We start from the raw sequence: 25,949 nt of genomic DNA on the forward strand, positions 1-25,949 counted from the left end.
CTCACTGTCCACTATGTTTACCACTGCTGAAAACTCTTCCGATATGGTGGCATTGGGGAAAATCAGTGACTGAGGATGAGGGCTTTTTGCACAATATGCATCTAGATGGACATAAAGCATAGTGGACACTAAATTTGATAACAAACATATAATGTACTTATTTTGTGATTGCAAGACTTTACTTTATGTAGCAATATTCATAATTGTGGTTCTAAGAAATTGCATATTCTATACACAGAACAATCTCTGTCTGTAGATTTGCAGATTTTACTTTCTTTGTCCCGGATAAAGCATTTTTCATGGATATGAAATGAACAATGAAGGGGTCTGTTCACTAAGTTACACATTTCTGCATTAAACTACCAGACATTATTTGCATTTCCAGGCTTTAGTAAACTGAGATGCAAAGAAAAGGACTGGCAATACTTAGGTATAGTTACACTAACAATTGTCTAGCAAAATATTTCCCTCGGACCCCACTGTCATTAAGGGTCTTGCCCTTGACCCCAACCCTATTGATGGTGCGATTGGGGTGATACCACAGAGCACCTTTATTACTTGTAGGTCATGCCCATAATACACCTTTTCCCCAACCCCTTGGATGGTGGGGTTGGTAGTTATGAATGGATAATTGTAATTGGGCCCTGAAATACCACACCTTGTGGCAGGCGATCTGGTAGGGGGTTTGACCACCTTTTGTATGGCTGTATTATCTGGAAACTTGTGTCCCATAGACTCCAATTTAATCAAATAATTAAACATTTTTAAAATTATTCCCTTTTTATTTGTAAAAATAGTACCTGGCATTTGAACCTAACCAAGATATATTTAATCTTTTATGTCGGGTTAACAGAAAAGATGTACTGAGTTCCAAATGACAGAAAGACCCCTTATATGGAATACCCCAGGTCCCAAGGATTCTGAATAATAGGTCTCATACCTGTAATTAATTAATAATGGTAATAGAGTAGGAAGATCTGAAATAACTTGATGTATCGACTATGTTTTCAACAGCAATTGTTTTAAAGTTTAATACTATTATCTAATGTCATATAAACATACATAGTGATGTATGTGTATATAATATAAACAAACTATATCACCCTCTTTAGGGCACAAATATTGCGTCTGGAAAGGCAGTGGGGATCGTAATTGCGACTGGTATTTACACAGAAATTGGAAAGATCAGAAACCAAATGGTTGCTACTGAGCCAGAGAAGACCCCATTACAACAGAAGCTTGATGAATTTGGTCAGCAGCTCTCAAAAGTCATCTCCCTTATCTGCGTAGCTGTCTGGGTGATCAATATTGGCCACTTTAATGACCCTGTGCATGGTGGCTCCTGGTTTCGAGGTGCCATCTACTATTTTAAAATTGCCGTGGCATTGGCTGTAGCAGCTATTCCAGAGGGTCTTCCAGCTGTCATAACAACCTGTCTGGCGTTGGGTACACGCCGCATGGCAAAAAAGAATGCCATTGTGAGGAGCCTTCCATCTGTTGAGACACTTGGGTGCACTTCGGTTATCTGTTCAGACAAGACCGGTACATTAACCACAAATCAAATGTCTGTGTCCAGGGTAAGTAATTTTTTTGTCATTTAGTGGTAAAATAACTATTATGGTTATTGGTAAAACAACTCCATGGGCAAGGGCAGACTAAACATATTGAATGCTTTTCTCCACCTGAGGATTTTAATTAGGTGGAGAGAAGAGGATATCGGTGGCTTCCAGTATCTGGAGTAAAAAGTACAGTTTCTCTCTGTGTGTGGCTACGCAGAGCAGAGATTGGCTTGAAAATACCTGCTTATGTTTTTTTCAGGCCAATCTCCCCTCTGCTTGACTCTGCTTGTAGCAGATTTAAGCTTTCTAGGCAAACCTTAAATCAAATTTAGACTGTTTGAACTCATGGGTGATATCTGTAGCTTTGTACTGAAGACTAACATATACTTTCATGGTCACATCCTATTGACTACTTAGGAGAAAATGCAACAACACAAAATCAGTGGCAGTTAAAATTATTGCTCTTTCAATAACATCAGTTTTCTAGTGTAAGCAGTTGTACTGAAGTAACATCAAAATAGCATTGTACATGAAGAACTATGGGTGTGGAGCTAGGAGTCTAGAATCTAAGGGTTGACTCCTGCTTTCGCATTTCTTTGGCCGATCTCTGTTCCCGCTGCTTGTAACCGCGCTCAAGTGGAAGCTGTCATTTTCTGTGCAGATACACTGAGCTGTGGATGAGAGTGGATCCACTTCTCTCCACCAGCAGAAGAAATGCAGGCTGAGAGCAGTGGCGCCAATGCTCTGTGTGCCCTCAGTCTAACTGCTAATTAAATTCTTGCTGGGTTGATGTAAATTGTAGTACTATGCCAGTTGTGTTTCTTATATTCTTGATATTATATGTAAGACATTTTCTAAAATTGCACTGTACTAACTCAGAATACTATGCAAAAGGCAGCCAGGCTTTGGCCAATCAAGTATGCCAATTGGTCCATGGGTCAAAGAAATGGAGATCATAAGAGTGGCCACATATAGTTTGGCGGCCCTTCTACTGTTCCACTCGATCGAGCTGCAGCTCCTTTTCACTTTCAAATCGGCTCATGCACCCTGTGCCTGCCAACATGATGCATCAGTAGATTCATTTTTCAAACTGATTTTTGAAGTGACCAATATCAATAGAACATGTATATAGGTTTAGGAACAGCAGGCCACCCACAAATGTAACGGTAATAACAATCTTTAATATCTTTAATAACAATTATTGGTATTTGTATGACAAGCGTATGATTTAGAGTCCTAGCAACCCTTTTGTCTTGAATTTTACTGTAAAACCTCTCTCTTTTATACATTCTTAAACATTGGCTATTTTTATGTCAGATACTGTAATTGGCATGGGATCCCAATCCAATGCTGAAAGCACTTAAGTGTTTCATGAAAGCAGCCTAATTTGGAAAGAATCAGTTACATAGTTAACGGTAGTATAATGTATTGTTGTATGAGTTGTGTATTTTGAGTTATTTCAGAAGTGGACCCCATTATTTTACACCATCTCAGACCTGGTGTAACCCATAAAAATCAAAGGGACTTGTTCAATCGAATAACTCTTTAATTCCACAATTTTACATCATCTACTCATTTATTACTTTGCTTATGAATACATGTAATTTTGCATGGTTTTAAAATATGTATCTGTGGTGTATTCTGACACCCCTAGAAGCTATTTAGCTCCTGCTTATATTCCTATCCAAGATGAAGGCAAGCCTTTCTGCTACTAAGCATGCAAATGCCCAGAACCCCAGTGTAATAATTATGAAAATATGTACAGTTATCTATTATTTTTTTTGTCCTTTATCTGATACATGTGTTATTTTTCAAATATAAATGTAATTTAAAGCCTGTAGTTTATTGAATGAACAGTCATTACCTCCAAACCATCTGCTTTCTCTTGGACCTAGAGTTTTTATCATAAACTACTTCATATAAATTATATTGACTATGTCTTGAAAGGTACACTACTCTGGATAATCAGTTGGGTTATATATGGATGCCAGCAATGTTTCTCTGCCATGGATGTTCTTCTATATCTGTATTGTGTCTGCGATTTAAGGTTACCTATATGGGCACGCGCCCATATTTTCACATTTTTGAAATTGTGTAACACATGATGTTCAGCTTTTAGATTATGTGTTGGTTTATAGTAGTGCACAAATCATTCATTCACAATAAATCTCCACGGCCTGGGTGCTGGGCTTTTTGTTCTTTACTCTTCGCTCTTTTTCTATCCATATGTTATTTATACCAACCAGGCATCACCACATCTGCACTCATTGTATAATAGATGAGGTTCTGCCTACTTCATTATAACGTGTACAATGTTTGTCTTTAGTTTTATAAATAACCTACCATCACTAAGTGTAAATTGTAAATATTCCACTGAGTTTTTTTCCCGATGATGCCCTTGACTCTAATCATTCTGCTGCATATTGGAGTTCATTAAACTGATGTTCATGCCCTTACATGTAAAAAGCAGTTCAGAGAGTAAATGTAAGCTGTGTGCACTATGCTTATGCCTTATTGATTAAAGATACTGTATAAGGTTTGTATCCCTTTTACATTAAGCTAAGTAGTTGTATTGCTGAGGACAGTTTGACGTGCAGTTCAACAAGCTTTGCAGCAAATGATCTCTGTTAATCTTTAACAGTTGGGAGTTCCCTGGGTAAATAAAAGGTAAAAATTAATGGCTGGAATATAGATATTATTCAATCAATTTCCAGACCTGCTGGGTTTTTTAAATATTTGTTTAATAAAAGAAATATGGGCTTGCTGAAAAATTGCATATCCTGTGTCACTTCAAAACATAAACAGGTTCTCAACTCCACACTGTCAGCTTAACAACTGTTATCCACACAATCAGCATGATCAATCTGCTTCTAGTAAAATGCATAAACACTTTCATTTTGCTTTAATGAGGCTCATTTCTTCTCTACATACCTGTTTTTATACTAGTATTTTCATCTGTGTATGGTATGTGGCCCATTGTATCTTGCTACTTATAAATACACACATCTCACCTAAGCCAGTATGAATCTTCCAGAATATGTATACTTCTAGTAAGACGTGTAGTGTATTTTAATTGTGAAGTAGAGCAGGAGATGGTGACTGTGGAGGTTAGCTTTAATTGTTACTAATTCTCTGTTCTTAAAACAAAACGTAAAGTGTCTCATTGTGTATACAGTATTATACTTTGTATACCACAGTTATATTCTACAACACTTTACATATAGTTCAAGTACACAGTCAATAAGAATCTAAGGGCCAATGAAATGTATGAAGAGCATTAACTACATACAATGTATTCATTTATATATAGGCAGATTACTCTGCTGTTTAGCCAACAGAACTTGACAGTTTGTTATAAAGCCTTGTCTTAAAGGAAAACTATACCCCCAAATGAACACTTAAAGGAATTGTTCAGTGTAAAAATAAAAACTGGGTAAATAGATAGGCTGTGCAAAATAAAAAATGTTTCAAATATAGTTAGTTAGCCAAAAATGTAATGTATAAAGGCTGGAGTGATTTGATGTATAACATGTCAGTCAGATCACTACTTCCTGCTTTTCAGCTCTCTTGGTTTACACTGACTGGTTACCCTGGCTACCAGACAGTAACCAATCAGAGACTTGAGGGGGGGCCACATGGGTCATATCTGTTGCTTTTGAATCTGAGCTGAATGCTGAGGATCAATTGCAAACTCACTGAACAGAAATGTACCATGTGGCCCCCCTTCAAGTCGCTGACTAACTCAGAGTTATAGAGCTGAAAAGCAGGAAGTTGGATTCTGGCTGTTTTATTAGACATCTGTTCACTCCAGCCTTTATATATTAAATTTTTGGCTAACTAACTATATTAGAAACATTTTTTTATTTTGCTCAGCCTATCTATTTACCCAGTTTTTATTTTCACACTAAACTGTTCCTTTAAGCAACAGATAGTTTACATCATATTAATTGGCATATTAAAGAATCTAATCAAACTGGAACATATATATTTAAGTAAATATTGTACTTTTACATCTCTTGCCTTGAGCCACCATTTCATGATGGTCTCTGTGCTGCCTCAGAGATCACCTGACCAGAAATACTACAACTCTAACAGGAAGAAGTGTGGAAGCAAAAGACAGAACTCTGTCTGTTAAACTAACAAGTATGGTTTGTTTGGTATGCTTGTGTGCACAGTAAATCGTACGATCCCAGGGGGCAGCCCTTATTTTTTAAAATGGCAATTTTCTATTTATGATTACACATTGGCACATACTACTAGAAAAGTATATTATTGTGAAAATGGTTTATTTACATGAAGCAGGATTTTACATATGAGCGGTTTTATGCAATATCTTTTTATAGAGACCTACATTGTTTGGGGGGTATAGTTTTCCTTTAACACTGTTACTGGGATTTCCCTATTGATACATTACCATTGTATTTAATGAACTGTTCCTATGGAAATTTTTCTGGGCATTTCCACTAACAAGAACATGGTTTATTTTTCGACACCCAGATAATAAGCAATGACCTTCTGCCCGTTACACTGGTGAGGTCTCCGACTGTACAGAAAGATCACGTCAAACAAATGTTCTCCTTTTATGAAGTAACATTGGGGTTGCAGTAGATCTGATCTATTTGTATTTTGTAAAGCATTGTGGCACAATGGTTAGCACTGCTAATTTGCATCAGTGGGGTCCTAGGTTTGATTCCAGCCCCATGCTTGCATTGTTTTCCTCTGGGTAATGCTACATGGATAGAGCTCTACCGGAAGAATTGTGTTTAGAGGGTGGTTGTCGATGGTACTTTTTTTTTTTTTTTTGGTGCATGTTTCTTAGTTGGATTCCTCTTGGTTCTGTGTTGGGTCCACATTTATTCAATGTGTTAATTATTACAGGAGGGCATTGTAAGTAATGTATGTGTAATCCATCCAGGATGTGTCATCATTGCAGGGGGATCTGCAGTGGTGTAATTAAAGAGGAAGCATACCCTGTTGTTGCTCGGTCTGCTTCCTCTACAGCCAACAAGAATCCCCCTTCCTTCATCAGCCGCTCTCATACCTGCGGCGGGAAAGCAGAGCACGTCAGGGCGGGGAGTGGGCGGGGTCTGGGTGATGAGTGGTCAGAATCCGGGCAATGAGTGGACAGGGTCAGGACGGGGAGTGAGCAGAAGGATGGGCATCAGAGAGAGCTGAGCCCTTATGAAGGTTTGTTTGCAAGGGGGCCTGGGGATCTGGACAAACTGGCAATCTGTATTTCTTCCGTATGCTCTTCTAGCATTTGCGCTCTCTGCACTAGTGATGCGCCACCCGGACCCCCTTCTGGTGCAGGAATATGTAATCACTGTGGGCACCTCAGGCAGGTCTTGGCCTAAAGTTGCTGCTGTCCTTCAGTTGAACTTTTGTGTTTTCCAATGCATTTACATGCAGACTCTTTGGTAGATGATTTAATCCTTACGCTTATACTTCTGTCTGATGCAGATATAGGGTCACCACCCAGGCAGATGGTGCAGGTCAATGATGTCAGGGCAGGGATGTTGGGGGCATGTCAGTGATATGGGAGGTGGGTGCAATGACATTTCAAGGTGGATTTATGACATTTGCATCACAATGTTGAAAACCTTGCTGAAAGTTATTAACAAGGGCTTCAAAACTGGATAAATGGCAACCCTATGCAGATACACCTCTTTTGATTCATGCCTTTGTGTGGATAGGATAGCCCACAGTTATGCCCTTTTCAAGGGCTGCTATGCATGTGAAACTTGCTCCAAAGCAAGATCAAATTATATACTAGAACACTAGAATCACTGCACAAGCTTCAGCCTGTAGGTGATATTTTTGTAAAACATGCTGGAAAAAGTGCCACAAGCAACATTTAGGGCCTCCCCACACTTTTTCTCAAGCCAAGACACTTCTGTTTCTACTGGAGCTCATTTATAAACATATAAATGTGCACTTAGTCAGAAAACCATAGCAACCAATCCGTGATTAGATTTTTTTTCAGTCAGCTCCAGACAGAACAAGGGATGCAAACATCTGATTAGTTGCATGAGTTATTGCCCAGGTGCAAATTTGCCAGGTGTTTATACGTGACTTTTTATTATAATAGGCATAGCTGAAGCTTTCATATTAGGGCACACATGTCACAAAAATGTGCACCCATATATAAATGGCGTTGGTATCATTTTTTAGGGCTGCTTTTCAAACATAGGTACTGAAATGCAGCAGTGTAGTTGCCAGTTGTGACCAACTGCTATTGTGTTGTTTACTACCTATGTTAGTAAATTGGCCCCTGTGTCTTTAAATGTTATTTAGAATCCCCTGTGATGTGACTAATGATACCCAAGTGAAGCTGTAACTGCTGTGGTCTGAATACTGTAGAAAGATAGCAAGACAGGGTGGAAATTATGAGAAAACAGAAGGAGACATCCATTTAGCACCCGAGATATCTCTATATTTTTTTTGTGCAAACAATTACTTGCACATTCTTTTCAGGCATCAGTGCAAAGTTACTTCTTGGTTATAATGCACTATCCCTTTAATACAGCATTGTGAGCTATCAAGGCAAAGTTTATGCAGTGACAGCCAACAACTAACTATTAATTGCAAAAAAGTGCTCCTCTTGCAGGGATAAAAAAATGTTAGGGTAGGTGTCACAATGCTTTAGCAACCAGCAAATGTAGAACTAAGTGTCATAGGGCAAATCTAACTATGCTTTTAGGGCAAAACATGGGCTTGGGCAGAATACAGGCAATAGTAATGTTATTTATTAACTGCAAACTGTAAAATGTGGCAAGTATCACTCACTAGGTTTATTTGTGTGATGACTGTTATCTGAAGTCTACTTGCCGCTCCTCGTCTGTTGTCATTGGGAATGAGCCATGTGGTTCCACAATGTTTGTATCAAACTCTAAAAGAATACGGTATTGGAAAAAGTGTTACCTGGTGTATATATAGGTATAAATGACAACGTATGAAAATAGCGTACCCAGTTAGGCTGGAATGAACTAGAATACTCTGGATGCATTGCTTGGTAATTCAAATCATTTTATGTAGAGCTACCCGAAGGGGGCCTTCCCTTCCAACTTGGTTTTATTGTGTCCATCCTACCTTAAGGGCCTATAAACCTTTCCATAACCTCCAACCATATTATATAAATAGCCGTCAATGTTAAATGTCGTATGTTAAATAACGGGGCCCGCAATTTGGAAAAAGTTGGACAGAGATTTATGGTAAAGGTGCTTAAAAATGAAATTTTAACCAAGAGAACATTTTTGTTGCAGATGTTTGAATTGTCTCTGTAAAATGAACATTCTAGGCTAGAAACAGTTTTAGAAATAATATAGAACTTTAGAAGCAACTGTTATCAAAAGTATATAGTAAGATATAAAGTATCCATCTATTTTCTTCTTTCACAAACACATTCAACCTCCATATCTTTAGGCTGAATGAAAAAGTCAAGTGGCCGATAATAGCTAGAAACTGTATATGCCTTCCTCACTAAACTTCTTTAAGTAAGAAACAGGGCACCGCCTACATTCCTCTTTCTGAACAAAATATATGATTTTTTTTTTTTAGTTAAAACTGGTTTAACTGCATAGGTTTCCAATGATTCAGCACAGTTCTGTGCAAGCCAAACTATGTTGTTTGAAATACAGTACCAGGAAAAAGGTGTTACTCCAGATAGGCAATTTTTATTATAAATACAGCCTGGTGCCATCAGATACTTTGTAAATAACTGGCATCTGTATGTTCATTGATTTGAACTTGGTGAGGAAATTGAAGATGTAGAACTACACTGGGTTTGGGCAAATCATATTAGCAATAAGAGGACATTAAATAAATAAAATGATTGCTGGTTATAAGATGGTGTAAAGGAGTAACTTAATAACATACATTTCAGTGTTTGTAAAATCCTGTATAGGGAATATTTATTCCTGGGACACTGAAAAGCAATATTTTGTACTGTTCAGTAAGGTTCAAGGGCTACATTTGTTCTAAAACCGCTTTCAGCAGCCCTGCTCATAATGATCAACTAGTGTGATCAGAACTGTCAGAAACATCTAGAGGCAGGGATCACTGATTGTCTCAGTAGCTCCATAGGGTTAAATCATTTAAATATCATTGTAAGACAGATGGCACATGCTGGTTCAAAGAGGCAAGTGTGTTAACCACAAATGTTATTTGCTTTGGAGGGTTTTCTTGTTATACTACTACTTTTAAATATTATTCAGGGTACACTTTGTATACTGTAGTTAGTCATGCATGCAGTCTGACTGTTTATAAAACCTAGCAACTCCACTTGTGCTAAGTGCAGCAAAGATGTATAGGCTTTACATACCTTGCAAATATCACACTACACTCCCTTACTCCCTTAATTGACTTTGGCATATTTCTTCTACATATATGTATAAAAATCCTTAATTTCACACATGCCTTTTGTTGCTGACAGAGAAGCAAAACCTTCTAAAAGTAACAAATCTCCCATGTACACATAAATATATATGGTAAAGTGTATCCAGTCAGACTGTTCAAGATAGAAACAAGCTGAATTTCTTCACAAAATGAAGTGCTGCTTTGAGTAGAAAGCAGGCCAAGTCATCAGGAGAGCTGAAAGATAATTTTAATTATTAACAAATACTGTGCTGTGCCTTTATATGTAACATAAGGACACTGAATTAAAACAAGGACAGAAAAATGTTTTATATTTTATCAATTCACTTCCCTTTATTCATACAAGAGAAGCGACATAGACTTGTTTGTTTTATCATTGCACAAACTGGTAACCTTACTTATTGTTTTTTGTGTGCTTTTCCATGCATTATCGCAGCCAAAAAAACTTGACCCTTTCCATTAAAGGAAAGTAAATTTAGGTCTATACATTAATGTTTCTAAATTTTAAATAAAAATGTATATCTACAATGAATGGATATTTTATTTTGGTGACATTTCCCCTCTAATCTTTGACCTTTTTCATATTAACATTGCCTTTCTGATGATAACACAACCCTGCTACCTCTGAAAGGAGATGTTGAGAGGACAGTGCTGCATTTGATTAAAGGGGAAATTAAAGGCATCCACACCAATGGCCTTGCCACCATCTGCTTGCTTATCACGAACTGCTGAAGCCTCACTGTAAAATGTACAAGTATTAAAATGTCTTAAACTAGTGGTTCACCTTAGTACGTTATAAAATGGCTAATTCTAAGCAACTTTTCATTTGGCCTTCATTTTTTTCTTTTTTATAGTTTTTGCATTATACATCTTTTATTTCTGACCCTTTCCAGCTTTCAAATAACTGACCCCATCAAAAAATCAAATGCTCTGTAAGGCTACACATGTATTGATATTGCTACTTTTTTATTACTCATTGTATTACTCATATTTCTATTCAGGTTCTCTCATATTGCAAGTCATTGCATGGTTGCTGGGGTAATTTGGACCCTAATCAAAAATGCAAACTCGAGAACTGCTAAATAAAAAGCTAAATAACACAGAAAACCACAAATAATAAAACATGAATACTAATTGCTGAATATCACTCACTACATCATACTAAAAGTTGATTTAAAGGTGAACAACCCCAAATAGTAATGTATATACAGTAACTACTGACCCAGAGAAAAAAAAACACACTTTTTATAACCAAGTTCAGTTTCACAGATACTGGGACACACACAGGAAATCTGAAATACATGGCAGCCTCACTCTTGCTAGATATAGAGCATTGTTTCCTGAAGAGATAAACCCTGTTGCAGCTCCTACTCATACATAAGTGCTATAAGTCTAACTAGCAACAAAATTGCATTTTTAATGAAGGGGACAGAGTTAAAAATGAAACTTTTCAATTTTGAGCCTGAAAACTTCAAATCAAGTAAATCTTAAAATGTATCTATGAAACTGGAAACAGGGCATTGCTATTATTAGAGCAGGCTATATTAAAAAAAAAAAAGGGTTTTTCCTTTACTGAACAACATAATGGGTTTGCATGAGTCCCATTGAGACAATCCTGTATGTGAGATTGGTTCCCTGCCAGTAGAGTTCCCTTCTTTGTTTTACACTGAATTGAGTGTGTGCCCTCCACCCTTATAAGGTAAACACTGAAGCAAGTTTATGCAGAGGCTATTGGAAAGGAGCCAGCAGGGAAATGGCATTTTTCACTTCAGGCGTCGCTAATTTTACATTTCACCAAAACTTCGATTTTTCACTACCTGGCTTTTTTTCGTGTTAAATTCCTTAAACTTTCAGTGAATATAAACAAAGAGTAGCATAACTCTGTGCCTTGGTAACATTCAGTCAAAACAATGTATTTAAATATTCCCAAAAAGGGTGTAGTGCAGAAAAGTGAACACATCTCTTAGTTTCCATGGTTAAATCAAGTCTAAGTGAATGATGTACTGTACGGTATTGTGACTAGTTGATGTGAGTCGTGCTTTATATGTTAGTCTTTCTTGGATGAAAGGAAACAAGTAATAGAGTATAAATTTAAAGTACCCTAAAGCTGATTGCACACAGCAGCAGCCCTTCTACCCAATGGGTCAATAATTTGGACTGTACTCTGTATGGCCACAAAGAGTTTGGAATTGACTGTGTATGCTTTACAGTTAATATATATATTTTCTGCTGCTAGTGACCCAGCACTACAAACTACCGGCTGTATGACCCCTAGGGCTTACTGCTACTTGCATATGCCATTACTAGCTCTCACTAGATAGAAGGAAGACTGATCTGGATAATATAGCTACATTATTTAGCATATTGTGATCACTAGAGGAATACAGCATGTTTAGAAGTTCTCTCTGATAAAAGCCAGGTTTAGTTATAGTGACATGTAGTCTATACAGAAGGCAATCGAAAAGGAAGTAAGGTGAAATTGAGATGAGTGACAAATTTTAAAAAAGCCAAAGTGTATAGAATCCGGCAATTTTCATTTGTCTTAAGAGACTTTTGTTATATACAGTTAGGAGTCCTTTCTATTTTCACATCTTTTACAGAACATCCCTTGTAATTAATACATACAGCAAGACAAACTAGAAAATGAAGGAAGTGCACCCAATTTTAATAATAATTCAAAGAAAAGCAAAAACATTATTCCAAATGCAAAGTATGAGACAGATTGTGGCTTTTGTTTGTTTTATTGATTGCACCTGAAGTTTTACGTATAGATATCACTTGTATAAGATAAATATATTTTTATGAACTAGTGATGATTTGCTTGCTGGTGGGAAAACTCCTGCATTGTGGAAGTAAAGGGTTGCAAACCCAAAAATTAAAACAAAAAAAGTTTGTTTAGAAAATTAACATGCTAAACTTTCCTAGACAGGTATGGCATCTGATATCTGGAAACCCGTTATTTTGAAAGCTCTGAATTATGGAATGCCCGTCTCCCATAGACTCCGTTTTATCCAAATAATCCACATTTTTTAAAAATGATTTCCTATTTTTCTGTAATAATAAAAGATGCATTGACTGATGCATCTATAATCTGCTCAGATACAATTTATTCTTGTATGTCTGCTTAGCTTTGGTAGATAGATTGCGGTTGGTTTCTACATTCTCTCCTCTTTAGACTATAGCAAATGAATGCACAATACAGACTGATCATGCGATCGATCACAATTAAAAACCATGTAAGTTGTATAAACTTAATTCCACTAATTAATGATACTCGCAGTCCCCCTTCTTGGATGTTCCTACCCAGCTTTAGTGTATGGCATTGGGATTTCTCTGTGGCACACCTGTTCTCTACTATCAGCCCACTTTTTCCATCTGTGCTTGAACAAGTTTGTTCTTGTTAGTTATATGTAATTGCAGTTGCATTTGTTTACTTTTGCTTGTCTGGTTCATCTGTGTCAGACGTCATTCTCCTCCAGGTCTGTAACTTCGCTGGTTTATGCTGCATTGTTTTAGGACTCAAAACCAGTAGTGTAGAGTATATAAACAGCCATCCAGTCTGCTTTCAGTAGCAAATGCTTTTTCAAATAACAAAAGTTTTTGATTGGACATCCCATTTGAACACCATCTATGTATGTATTTATCTTCTTTAAGAGGCTCTACAAAACAAATTAAAGAGGTTGTTTGCCTTCCAAACACTTTCTCAGTTCAGTTGTTTTCAGATTGTTCACCTGAAACAAAGGCTTTTTTCAATTATTTTCCATGTTTTAGTTTTGGTCGTTTTTCCAGAATTTAAATTTAAAGTTTATTGTTCCTGTCTCTGGTGTTTCAGTCTGGCAGCTCAGTAATCCAGGAGCAGATTCTGAACTGTTATAATTTGCTACATTATTTTATACATTTCTCAGCAATATCTGGTGGGATGTTGGCGAAAATTGTATCAATAGTAACAGCTGCCTTTAATGAAACACAAGGATTCTGCTCAGCAGGGCCAGAGATAAGAAATGTATCAACTAATATATGAATTAAGAACAATTTGAGCTTGTGACCCCCCCCCCCCCGAACTTCAGAAAGACATAAGAAGGTGAAAAATTAAACTTCAATATTTCAAAATCAAGCATAAATAGAAAACGGAAAGTAATTTAAAAAATTGGTGTTTAACAACCCCTGTTCTTAAGGTATGTTAATCAGCTGGCTTGTGCAATAACTGGTTCAAGAATTCAAACCAGCAGCAGTGCTTAACAGAAAGCTATTCAGTTGATATGTTGTATAGGCATGAAACAATAGTATAAATTGAATACATGCCCACATAATCACTTGTCTGAAGAAAGGGGTGGATTTGTGGAATTATGGGTAGAAAATTGTGGTGACTAAAAAAAAAATCACTTTTTCTTGAAGTATACCCCTCAAACCATGTAGGTCTCTATAAAAAGATATTGTATAAAACAGCTCATATGTGAAACCCTGCTTCATGTAAATAAACCATAATAATATACTTTTTTAGTAGTATGTGTCATTGGGTAATCAGAAATAAGTGCCGCCCCCTGGGATTGTATGATTCACAGTGCACACAAACATACCAAACAAACTATACTTGTTAGGTTACATGAGCCAATTAACAGACAGAGTTCTGTCTTTTGCTTCCACACTTCTTCCTGTTACAGTTGTAGTGTTTCTGGTCAGGTGATCACAAAATGGTGGTTCAAGGCAAGAGATGTAAAATGACAATATTTACTTAAATATATATTCCAGTTTGATAAGATTCTTTAATATGCCACTTAATTTGATATACTGTTGCTCAAGTATTCATTTTGGGGGTATAGTTTTCCTTTAAGTATGCATACAGTAAAAAATTAAATTAATCTCACTTTCTTTGTGGTTAAAATACAAAAAGGATCTATGACAAATAGATCTCTCACACCAGCTCAAACCTACCCAGCTGCTATAAAAGTCAGTGGGAAAATATATCTTCTGAATCTTAGCATGTGGATAATTATAATAATGGGTTTTTTTTCCCTCAAAAATCTGAAAATCTCAACGCTAAAGTAAAGTTTGGGTAAACGCTAGTCTTTGCCAGTGTTGTAGCCATAATGTTAGTCTTGAAGTTCACTCAAACTTCAATAATCTGAGTCTGAGCTCAGATTTGCCTTAAAACTAGAATTACATTTTTTTCTTCTATTTTGGTCTTTAGCAGCTTTTTCCCCTTCAGGTCTTTCTGTTCTTCTTTACTTCTTTCCATATTTTTCTCCTTGAATCTACTTTTCAAACCTAATCTCTACGACTTAATTTTTTTAAAAAAAAAAAACTCTCTCCACCACTTTATATTTGCTTAAAACATCAGCTGGGGAGTCAAAATGCAGTTTTAAGTGTATTAGTTTCAACATTTTGGATTACTTTTTCTGAGCATGTATCCAACTTGTTCTTTGGAGGAAGAGACAGTGTTTAATTTTCCTATTGGAAAGAAAAACTAGCTGCAGGGTGTAAAGAGACTGTGTGCAGGCTCTGTTAAAGTGATGAGAGGCCTCTAATGCCAAATTTGAACAATCCTTAAATTGTGCTTAGTGTTATTGACATTAATTAGTGAAAAGAAAATCCATGGAAGCAATTTAAAGGTAGTCATGTAGAACAAAAAGCACAAAATTGGAAAGATCCAGAGCCAGTATTTTTAGCTTGTTGCATGCTTTTTGCCTTGTATGGGCAATTTTGAACTGTACCAGCTAAAAGAGTGCAGGGTTTTTAACTTCATCTCTTTTTTAATATAGATGTTTGTAATTGAAAAAATTGAAGGCGTGAATTGCAGCTTTCATGAGTTCAGCATTACTGGATCCACATATGCCCCAGAAGGTCACATGTAAGTAGCCAATATTGAATCTTGACATTTCGAAACAATAACCATTATACATTATCAGCATGTTGTTCATGTGATAGAGGTCACGTATGTTCTGTAGATATACCCTACATTAATTTTCCCCTCTTCATATTTTCAGTTAATGGACTTTTTGTCCAAATCAACAGTTTTCAAAGATTTAAAGGTTTCTATTCTTATTAAAAGCACTATCTACCTGTCCATTCTATGCTCTGTACTGCAGGACCTGACTACTAGTATGATCGATACAATGTTGCAGTAGCCATGTCTCTGTCTTGCACGTTTTGTGATGAGCATGTCTCCAAAATAGCATTGCAGAACCATTCAAAGCATAATGAGAAATGTAATCTTGTCTGGAGTAGGGTTGACTACTGCAATGTTGTTTCAGCATTACATCTAGTTAGTACCAGCAGTGCAGGGAATAGCAAGCGATATCCAAATTCCAATAGCAATTTACATTTACAAACAAAAATGGAAATGTAGATAATATCTTTAATCTAATGTAGATAAAATCTTTAAAATCATTGAAAATATGTAATCAAAATGTGTTTGAAAGTTTCTTAGAATTACCTTGTGTTAAGTATGCAAAAATGGCATCATGTTGGGTTTATAACCCATTTAAAAGCTAAATAAACTTCATGCAAAATAGTTTGGGTTGTAAATATATATTCCCTAAAAACAGAATAAGATATGAAGTGATTGCATATCGCGTTTTAGTTGTCCCATGGATGGTTTTTCTCTTCTTTGACTAATGACTAAGTAGACACTTATTTTTTGAGTTCAAGGAGGCTAAGTAAAAACAGAGTTTCTAGTAACCCAGGGCCAATTCCATGGATAATACCCCAAAACACGTGGCAGGATAAATGCAGTGGCAGTTTCAGATGAAATCTCTCACAGAACATTTTGCAGGATAAATGTTTTTCTAGTTTTATATATAATACCCAGAATACATGACAAGATTAATACAGTGCCAGTTCCATTTATAATGCCATAATACAGTCGTTTCCAACCAGTAGCTCGTGAGCAACATGTTGCTCACCACCACCTTGGATGTTGCTCTCAGCGACCTCAAAGCATGTGGCTATTTTTTAATTTCTGTCTTGAAAGCACGTTTTGGTTGCATAAAACCCATGTGTACTGCCTAACAGCCTATTGTAGGCTGCCAGTTCACATAGAGGAAATAGCCAATCACAGCTCTTATTTTGTACCCCCAGGAACATTTTTAACGCTTGTGTTGCTCCCAAACTCTGTTTACATTTGGATGTGGGTAAAAAAAAAAAGGTTAGGGACATGATCTTATTAATACAGTGGCAATATACTGTACAATAACCCCAAAACAAATAGCAGGATAAATGCAGTGCCAATTTCTTCTATAATGAATCCATCCTAATGTAGAAAATTGATAGTCACTTTATAAAGCCTAAGTCCTCCCCATATGGATAATGTCTCTTTGGCCGCAGATGCAAATGTTGAGAGTATCCACGTTTCTTAAACCTGCTCTGCTTGTATTAAAAACAATAATTCTCCAATACATAAGGTGTATTTATCTCTTTATTTTTTTTTACCTTAATTTGATATTAATTTTAGACATATTTAAAAGCAACTTTTTAACTTTTGTCTGTGTGTTCTGTTACAGCATATGTTTTTACGTCTTTGGTCAGTTGTAATTTCTGACCCAGCAGGTGCACTTGCATTAGGTAGTGGCAGGTTTGCTCTATCTGTTTTTATTTATATTTATCTTGTTAGCCTTTAATAACAGCTTATGTATACATTTTACCTAGTTAAATAAGGCTTTTCTATTAAAGACAAAGTCAAATTAAATACAGCCTTAAGCCTGAACCCATAAGTAGCTTATGGGTTGGGCTTACTGTACTGTCTTTTCTCAGCACATGGCTGTTGACTCTGGGTTGCTAAAAGAGTCAAAATATAATTTTGACCATTTAAAATTTTTAGTGCATAGTATAAAAATAAAATTGTTCGATTTACACGTTACACCCCACAGGAGAAACCTTTGTTGGCAACTTGAGTTTTTGCCTTTCCCTGTTTAGAAATGATGATCTATAATCAGCAATGTTTTCTCTACAGTTGTGCAGTGCATATGTAAACTAACTGCTGGTCAACTTTTTTTTGTCTAGTAATGATTTTAGTTGCACTGGGGTATTCGGATTGTTTGCCTCTTAAACTTTGCTTCATTGTCTGTACATTTAGTCCTTTAATTGTGTTTTATCGTGGAACATGTACAGGTACAGGTATGTAGGCGAAAGAAATGTTTTCCATATTCTGATACTTTGGCGCATAATTTGTTTTTTCGTTTTAACATAGCCTTAAAGACGAAGAGCCTGTTAACTGTGGACAATATGATGGATTGGTAGAGTTAGCAACAATCTGTGCCTTGTGCAACGATTCCTCCTTGGATTTCAACGAGGTTTGTATTTATTAGAATATCAGTCACTGTCAGTTTACTTAGGCTGCTACCTGAATCATGGATAACTAATTAAAATGGTCAACCAGTTTAATTCTGTCATTTATATAATTATTTAAAAGTTGTACTAACCTTCATACAGTTCTCATACCTTCTACAAGATTATGCCCGAGCAGTATCCTCTTTAGTGTGCCAGAAGCATTTCCTTAAGTTTTAATGTCTTCAAACAGTTTTTCCAAGATGCCTGCTGACAATTGTAACTACACTGATTGATTAATTCATAATGTTTTTTTATTGCAGTCCAAGGGAGTTTATGAGAAAGTGGGTGAGGCGACAGAGACTGCATTGACATGCTTGGTTGAAAAGATGAATGTTTTTAATACCAATCTGAGTACCCTTTCAAAGGTGGAGAGAGCAAACACCTGCAATTCTGTAAGTATGACTTATGAAGGGGCACATAATACATGGATGACAAACCGTCTGAGTGCTTTAAAATGTTTGGGCACAGTTTTCTATTTTAAATACTTTAATGTGTTAATCCATTCTCACTTGATTTTTTTCAAAAGACACCTAAATAAATCACTTAAATAACTGTATTTTACTGAAAAACTGACATTTCTGGTTATTTTAGTTTTGCATCCATGTGCGAGTTTTACCATGGTGAGGGATGGATGAAGCAATATCAGAAAACTTTTTTACTGAAACAATGCATTAGTGGTTTTTTTTTGATGTATTGAGCAGAGAAAGGGATTTGTTCATACTGTATAATCTCCAGCAACTCTTTTTTTTGTCTTGTGCTTTGCTAGGTTATAAAGAAACTGATGAAAAAAGAATGCACGCTGGAGTTTTCACGGGATCGCAAGTCCATGTCTGTCTATTGCAACTCTGAAGCTCCCAATTCAGGTCATTCTGCTAGCAAGATGTTTGTTAAGGTAAACTGTGTCCAAATTCAGTTATACCCTTTGATTAACTGTATTACATATAAAGTTCAATATACCCAGTCAGCCACCAAACCTCCTGAACCCCAATTTTATGGGGGGGGCCCTGGCGCCGCAGTTTCTTTTTTAACTTATAAGGGGCCCTCACCATCAATGGCTTTTTATAACTTGTGGGGGCGGGGGTTTTACTGTTTTTTTTTAGCGCTGATGTCTGTCTGGTCTTTTAACTGTGGTGTGGGGCTTGAGGACTGGGCCCTGGGGACCCCACAATTTTGTTGTACTGGGCCGCATGATTTCTAATGGTGGCCCCGATTACAAGGCATTCCATCTAGCTTCAGTCTTCATTTAATCTCTCATTTTGGTTATGCAAGCCAGTTAAACTTTATTACGATTGCTATATTAACTCATAATAACTCCTCTTCCCATGCCTCCTATGACCTTTGCTGTCTGCAGCTGAAGTTATCATCTTAACCATGCCTCACAATGTGGTTAGATAAAGTTGGCCCAGAACATTACATTTTAGCTTGAAAAGCTAAAAATACGTACAGTAGAGCCGTTGCCTTCCGCGAGAGTTTTGCCAATTGCTTTATAAGGTAATACACAGGGGAATATTCTAATGCCAGAAAATCTTGCTTTATGAAGCTAAGGATTCCCCTTCAGCAACTGTTATGACTAGGTGGATTGCATCAGAGACTCCTTTCTTCTTAGTATTTTTCTGTTCCTTTTATCTGATGGTGTTGCAGCACCATCTAGTGAAAAAACTTCCCAGAGACACTTACAACCCAGAATGCATCTTCAGTGTTTTCTTTGAAATATTTTTAAAGCAAAAACCAAAAACTTTTCTCGTCGATACTGTTTGCAAATAATTAAAGGGCGGAGATTGGGTTAAATAGGGCTGAACATACCAATATACATATGCTAATTGACACCAACAGTAATACTCTGCACTTTTCTTGAAAATGTTTCACCGCTCATTCAGCAGCTTCTTCAGATGTATAACAGTACTTTTATTATTCCTATTGTCTATATCGACACACCTTGCCTATCTTTCATTTCTTTTATTAAGAAATCAATTCCTTTCTCCAGTTCTTTTCACAGTCACTGTAGGTTAGTATGGAGTTTTCTTTAAAGGAATTGTTCAGTATAAAAATAAAAACTAGGTAAATAGATAGGCTGTGCAAAAAAAAAAATGTTGCTAATATAGTTAGTTAGCCAAAAATTTAGTCTATTAAGGCTGGAGTGACTGGATCTCTTTTTTGGCTAACTAACTGCATTAGGCACATTATTTATTTTGCACAGCCTATCTATTTACCCAGTTTTTGATTTTACACTGAACTGTTCCTTTAAGTAGATTTTACAATCGGTGGCACTTAAAGGGTTAAGTAAATGATATACTGTTCATAGCATGTGCAAGATTCATCAACAGAAATGTAAAAATGTAGGAACACGTGTTCATTAATGGAGACAAACTAAGCAAAGTAGTGCATCTCTTTAAGCAGAAGTGCAGGGTTTCTAGGTCATGTCGTTTTCACATCTGCTATCTGACTGCTGAATGAATGCAAATTTGATTTCTTAATTCTAGGGTGCTCCCGAAAGTGTGATTGAACGCTGTAACTATGTGCGTGTTGGCTCTACAAAGCTTCCACTGACTCCATCAGCAAGAGAAAAGATCATGTCCAAGATTCGGGACTGGGGAACTGGAATAGACACTCTTCGCTGTCTTGCTCTCGCAACCCGAGATGTCCCACCAAAATTAGAAGACTTGCAATTGGAGGATTCTACAAAATTTATTAATTATGAGGTGAGAAAGTGTCTCATATAAAACATTGATCTGTAGTGTCTTTAGGCAAAATTATATGTAATCATTTTTTTTTATCTTAGACAAACCTGACATTTGTGGGATGTGTTGGAATGTTGGATCCTCCCAGGAAAGAGGTTTCTACCTCAATAGAACTGTGCAAGAAAGCTGGTATTAAAGTAATAATGATAACAGGTGATAACAAAGGTACTGCAGTGGCAATCTGCCGAAAGATTGGCATTTTCTCAGAATATGAGGATATAACAGACAAAGCATACACCGGAAGGGAGTTTGATGACCTATCACCAGAGAAACAAAGGGAAGCCTGTCGCAGTGCCCGTTGCTTTGCACGTGTGGAACCAGCACATAAGTCCAAGATTGTTGAGTATCTACAGTCCTACAATGAAATTACTGCCATGGTACGATACAAATGTTTAATTAACCTGGTTCAAGAAAATATATAAGATACTGACAGGGGACATAATTTAATGTAAAATTGTTCTTTTGCAATTTACTTTATTTCAGTTTTTTCATTGCTATTATAAATAAATTACAGGACGGTCTAATGCTATTCTGTCTAGGCAGAGGCCAGGCAGTATTCCAAAAGCTCCTCAGAATGATATCACAAGTTAATGAATACAACATGAGCATTCAAGAAAGATAAATGGCTTTATTTGAAGACAAATGGACAGAGGTGCAACATGCAGGGCCTTGATTTTTGCACTTTGTACCTTGCCTCAAATATTGTGCAGCTCTGCCTTTGTTAAGGAGCACTTTATAAAGAGAAGGTGGTAGGTAGGTGGCACACGGGCATGCCTTGAAAAGCCCCAAAGATAACACATCATTCAGATGCTCTTGCATCCAATAGTGCTTTGCTCTGTACCTTTCACTGATTTTTTAACTTCACTTAAAGATACAGAGCATGATTTGCCCCACCAATGTCAACAGAAGTAAGTGCTCCCTGCATGAGCCTTCTGTATACTTTTTTGCCCCAGCACTTTGCAAAGAGATCTTAACTTTTTCAGCAAATGTTATTATTGCAGATGTCTATTAGATGCCACTCCTTTGCAATAACTCATTCATATAGTAATAAAATTGGTCTTTTTTTGCCCATTATCTGGTTTATCTAGTATCCCATAGTATCTATTCAGATTCAGCTGGCTTGTAAAGTCTACACTTATAGCAAAGTAAATAACATGTATTTTATTCAGAGTATATAACCGTTTTTTTTCTTTTCTTGGCAGACTGGTGATGGAGTAAATGATGCGCCAGCCCTTAAAAAGGCAGAGATTGGCATTGCTATGGGCTCAGGCACTGCGGTGGCAAAATCAGCAGCAGAAATGGTCTTAGCTGACGATAACTTCTCATCTATTGTGTCTGCAGTAGAGGAGGGGAGAGCTATTTACAACAATATGAAGCAGTTCATTCGCTATCTCATTTCTTCAAATGTTGGCGAGGTTGTCTGGTGAGGATCTTTGATTTAACTTTTCAATACATGACTTAAATTATCTTCCTATTGATGATTTTTTAGTGTCACTGTATGTTTTTAACTCTATACCCAACACATTAAGGGGCAGATTTGTTTGGGGTCGAATTGAAATATTTGAATTTTCAAATTTTTTTATGGTCTAAACTATCAAATTATCCAACAAATTATAAACTAGTGAATTATCCAATCTTGATTCAAATTTTTTTAAAATTTCAAATTAGATTTTCAAGATTTATCAAACTCTGGCCTTTTAAGAATTCGAGTATTCACCACCTAAAACCTGCTGAATTATAAGTCAATGGGAGAGGTCCAGTGACCAATTTGAAGATGTTAGTAGCCTTCCTGACATTCGAGTTTTTTTCAGAGAAAAAAATAGATTTGAGTTTGGTCGAATTTGAATCGAATTTGGTTTGAGTTTTTCAGTAAAATTAGTCAGAGTTTTAGATATTCGATTTTTTTTAATAGATAACCCCCCTAATTGAATTTGCGTTAAATCAAATTTATTCGAGTTAAAAAAAAACTAAAAAATTCAACCGTTGATAAATCTGCATCTAGTTGTTATTATGCTCAGATTTTTGACTGTTCTAGGTGTTATTAATTATGCTGAGATATTTGACTTTTTTTTTCTTTGCTTGCAGTATCTTTCTGACTGCTATTCTTGGCCTGCCTGAAGCACTTATTCCAGTTCAGCTGCTCTGGGTAAACCTGGTCACTGATGGTCTCCCTGCCACTGCTTTGGGATTCAACCCACCTGACTTGGACATCATGGAGAAACTTCCTCGCAATGCAAGGGAACCTCTCATCAGTGGCTGGCTCTTTTTCAGATACCTTGCAATTGGAGGTATTGCTCTTTTAAAGCATTGCTCCTATAATACCGGTCTCAGTGGAATTGAAATAGAACTATATTAGGAAGGGGTTGAATTTGAGTTATATAGAGAATCAGCACTCTGTGAAAAAGTTTTTGAAACTGTCATCCACAAGATGCAATTTTAAAAATGACAGCTAAGGCTTAAGCAAATATCAAGGTTCTTGGCCACGTTTATTATATGTGAACTGAAAGCTAGACACTGCACAAAAGAAAAAAAAGTATCTAATTGTATGTTTTTCATTTCTGTGTAGTCTATGTTGGCTTGGCTACTGTGGGTGCAGCAACATGGTGGTTCTTATATGATGAAGATGGACCACAAGTTACTTTTTACCAGTTGGTAAGTGAAAAAAGCATCCAATCTTTCCAAATTTCATACATTTATGCTTACTTTAATGTTTCAAAGCAAGCTTACATAGATTCACATGGGTTATTTTTAGGAAGGATATTGCAATGTATAGTAGAATGTTTACAATAAGAGACAGATTCTTGGTTAGTTCTAGGACTCTTTTGATCACAGTGCTGTTTACTGCATACTGTATTACACTTCTTTTTTTTCTTAATGGACACTACAAATTCTTTTTTTATCCAACAGAGCCATTTCATGAAATGTACTAGCGACAACCCTTTGTTTTCAGGAATTGACTGCGAGGTTTTCGAGTCCCGTTACCCAACTACTATGGCGCTTTCTGTGCTAGTAACAATTGAGATGTGCAATGCCCTAAATAGGTATGTTTTCCTATATTACACCCAGAAGAGAAGTATACATAGTAGTTGTTAAGGCTGAAAAAAAAAAAAATACATAATCACCCATCAAATTCAGTTTCCCCAATCTGTCCATGCTAAAGAAGGATGTTTGGCAACAGAAGATTAATTGATAGAACAGGTAGATAAATTATATTACTATGGATATTACTTTTTATGGTGCAGAGTTACAGACACAGGCGCTAAATTGCAAATTAAAAACATCAGCTCTAGTATGTAGGTCTATGAAATGTACTGTAAATACAAATGGTTGATAAGACCTTCATAATCTTCTTATAATCAATAAAGGCACATGCACACCTATACAATAGATGGCAGTTATGTCTGGTCAAAGAAATCAATACTCCTCTACCAGATGCCTTAAACTCTTTTATATACCATACACCAATATGTTAGTGATCATTAAATATAAATTGTCTCTAACAGGGAATAAAATGGGTCTTCAGTTGTCACTGCCTGATATACTGTAGAAGGTCTGGTTACGAATTTTGTTGAGAATATGAATAGTAAACCAGTCTGATTTTTTCGGCATGTTAAATATTGCACTTGGAATAAAACCCCATGTTATTCATGATTTCATCTATACCATAAAAGCTCATTTGGGAACTTGTAATTATTTTGAGCCAAGAGATTCCTTTTGTTAATTTACTTAAGGAGAATGAACACACAGCAGGTCATCCATTTTGCATACTGAACATACACATTTTATATTGATTTATATGCAATCTATGTCTCCCACTATGTCTGTGAAACCAAAAGTCAAGTACATTTCTACTTCATGAGATATCTTGGATCAACTGTCTTATCTTTTCCTTGTAATTTGAGCCCACATTTCACTATAAGTGTTGCTTTAGCTATGCTGTTGCTAATCTGTAATGATTTTGTTTTAAAATGAATTTGGTTTTATCCATTTCAGTTTGTCTGAGAATCAGTCATTACTAAGGATGCCACCATGGCTCAACATTTGGCTGCTTGGTGCTATAATTATGTCTATGGCTCTTCACTTCCTGATCCTCTATATAAAACCAATGCCGGTAAGCCATACACCTTGTTAATTGAAATACATGATTGCTGGATTATTTTTTACATTTACTGAATATATACCCCAGTTGTGTGCTTTCTGTACAATGCAAAGGTAATGCTAGGTAAAAACATTATAAATCACAACATTCTTATCTGTACATAGAGCAGAGAATATATCTACCCAATGAGCATGAGTGGAGGTCTGTCTGTCATCACCATTTCTGATTTAGGCAGCACATTCCCACAGATCACTATGGAGGAAATGGAGACAGGCTGATTGGGGCATTTTTACCCTATTAAAATGCCCAGGTGTCCTCATTATCCTTAGCAAAATTCTCACTGTGGGAATTGTGCAGCTGCAGTGTGAATGTTTTTTGTAGATCCTTTACATGCAATTTTAAGATGTACTGACATCTAATTTTTCTTGCTACTTTAAGCACAGAATAAATGTGTATATTTTATACCCCATAGCTAGTTTTCCAAGTGACTCCACTAAACTGGACCCAGTGGGTGGTAGTTCTGAAGATTTCACTGCCAGTTATCCTGCTTGATGAAGGACTCAAATATATATCAAGACATCATCTAGACGGTAAGACTTCAGTTATATACTTAATTCAAAATTATTTCTTGATGGTTTAGATGCTTAAAAGAAGCTGTAGTGACATAATTATATTATAGCATTTGACAGCAGTATAGAATGAAATATTGGAATCTTGAAACTCAAGGAGTAAAGAGAATTGGGAAAAAAAACACCCATTGCCTAGTGATGTAATATCAATCTGTCCTAAGGTTATGCATTGATAGGCTTTAATTAAAATGATCTGGTAACCTTAGTCTATTCAGAACCATTGATA

General features: G+C 36.4%; 1 protein-coding gene across 2 annotated transcripts in view; it reads left to right on the top strand.

Moving 5' to 3' along the window:
• Positions 1-25,949, top strand: part of atp2a3.L (ATPase sarcoplasmic/endoplasmic reticulum Ca2+ transporting 3 L homeolog) — an 84,378-nt gene that overhangs the window by 41,143 nt on the left and 17,286 nt on the right. For both annotated transcript variants that reach the window (XM_041581071.1, NM_001095094.1), the window contains 13 exon segments: positions 1,113-1,577; positions 15,692-15,780; positions 18,118-18,220; positions 18,518-18,649; positions 19,024-19,149; positions 20,738-20,956; positions 21,037-21,372; positions 22,198-22,418; positions 23,081-23,283; positions 23,562-23,647; positions 23,903-24,036; positions 24,989-25,106; positions 25,567-25,684. In XM_041581071.1, coding sequence (XP_041437005.1) covers positions 1,113-1,577; positions 15,692-15,780; positions 18,118-18,220; positions 18,518-18,649; positions 19,024-19,149; positions 20,738-20,956; positions 21,037-21,372; positions 22,198-22,418; positions 23,081-23,283; positions 23,562-23,647; positions 23,903-24,036; positions 24,989-25,106; positions 25,567-25,684 — 2,350 coding nt within the window.

Source organism: Xenopus laevis, chromosome 2L, assembly GCF_017654675.1.
Source record: "Xenopus laevis strain J_2021 chromosome 2L, Xenopus_laevis_v10.1, whole genome shotgun sequence".
Classification (NCBI taxonomy): domain Eukaryota; kingdom Metazoa; phylum Chordata; class Amphibia; order Anura; family Pipidae; genus Xenopus; species Xenopus laevis.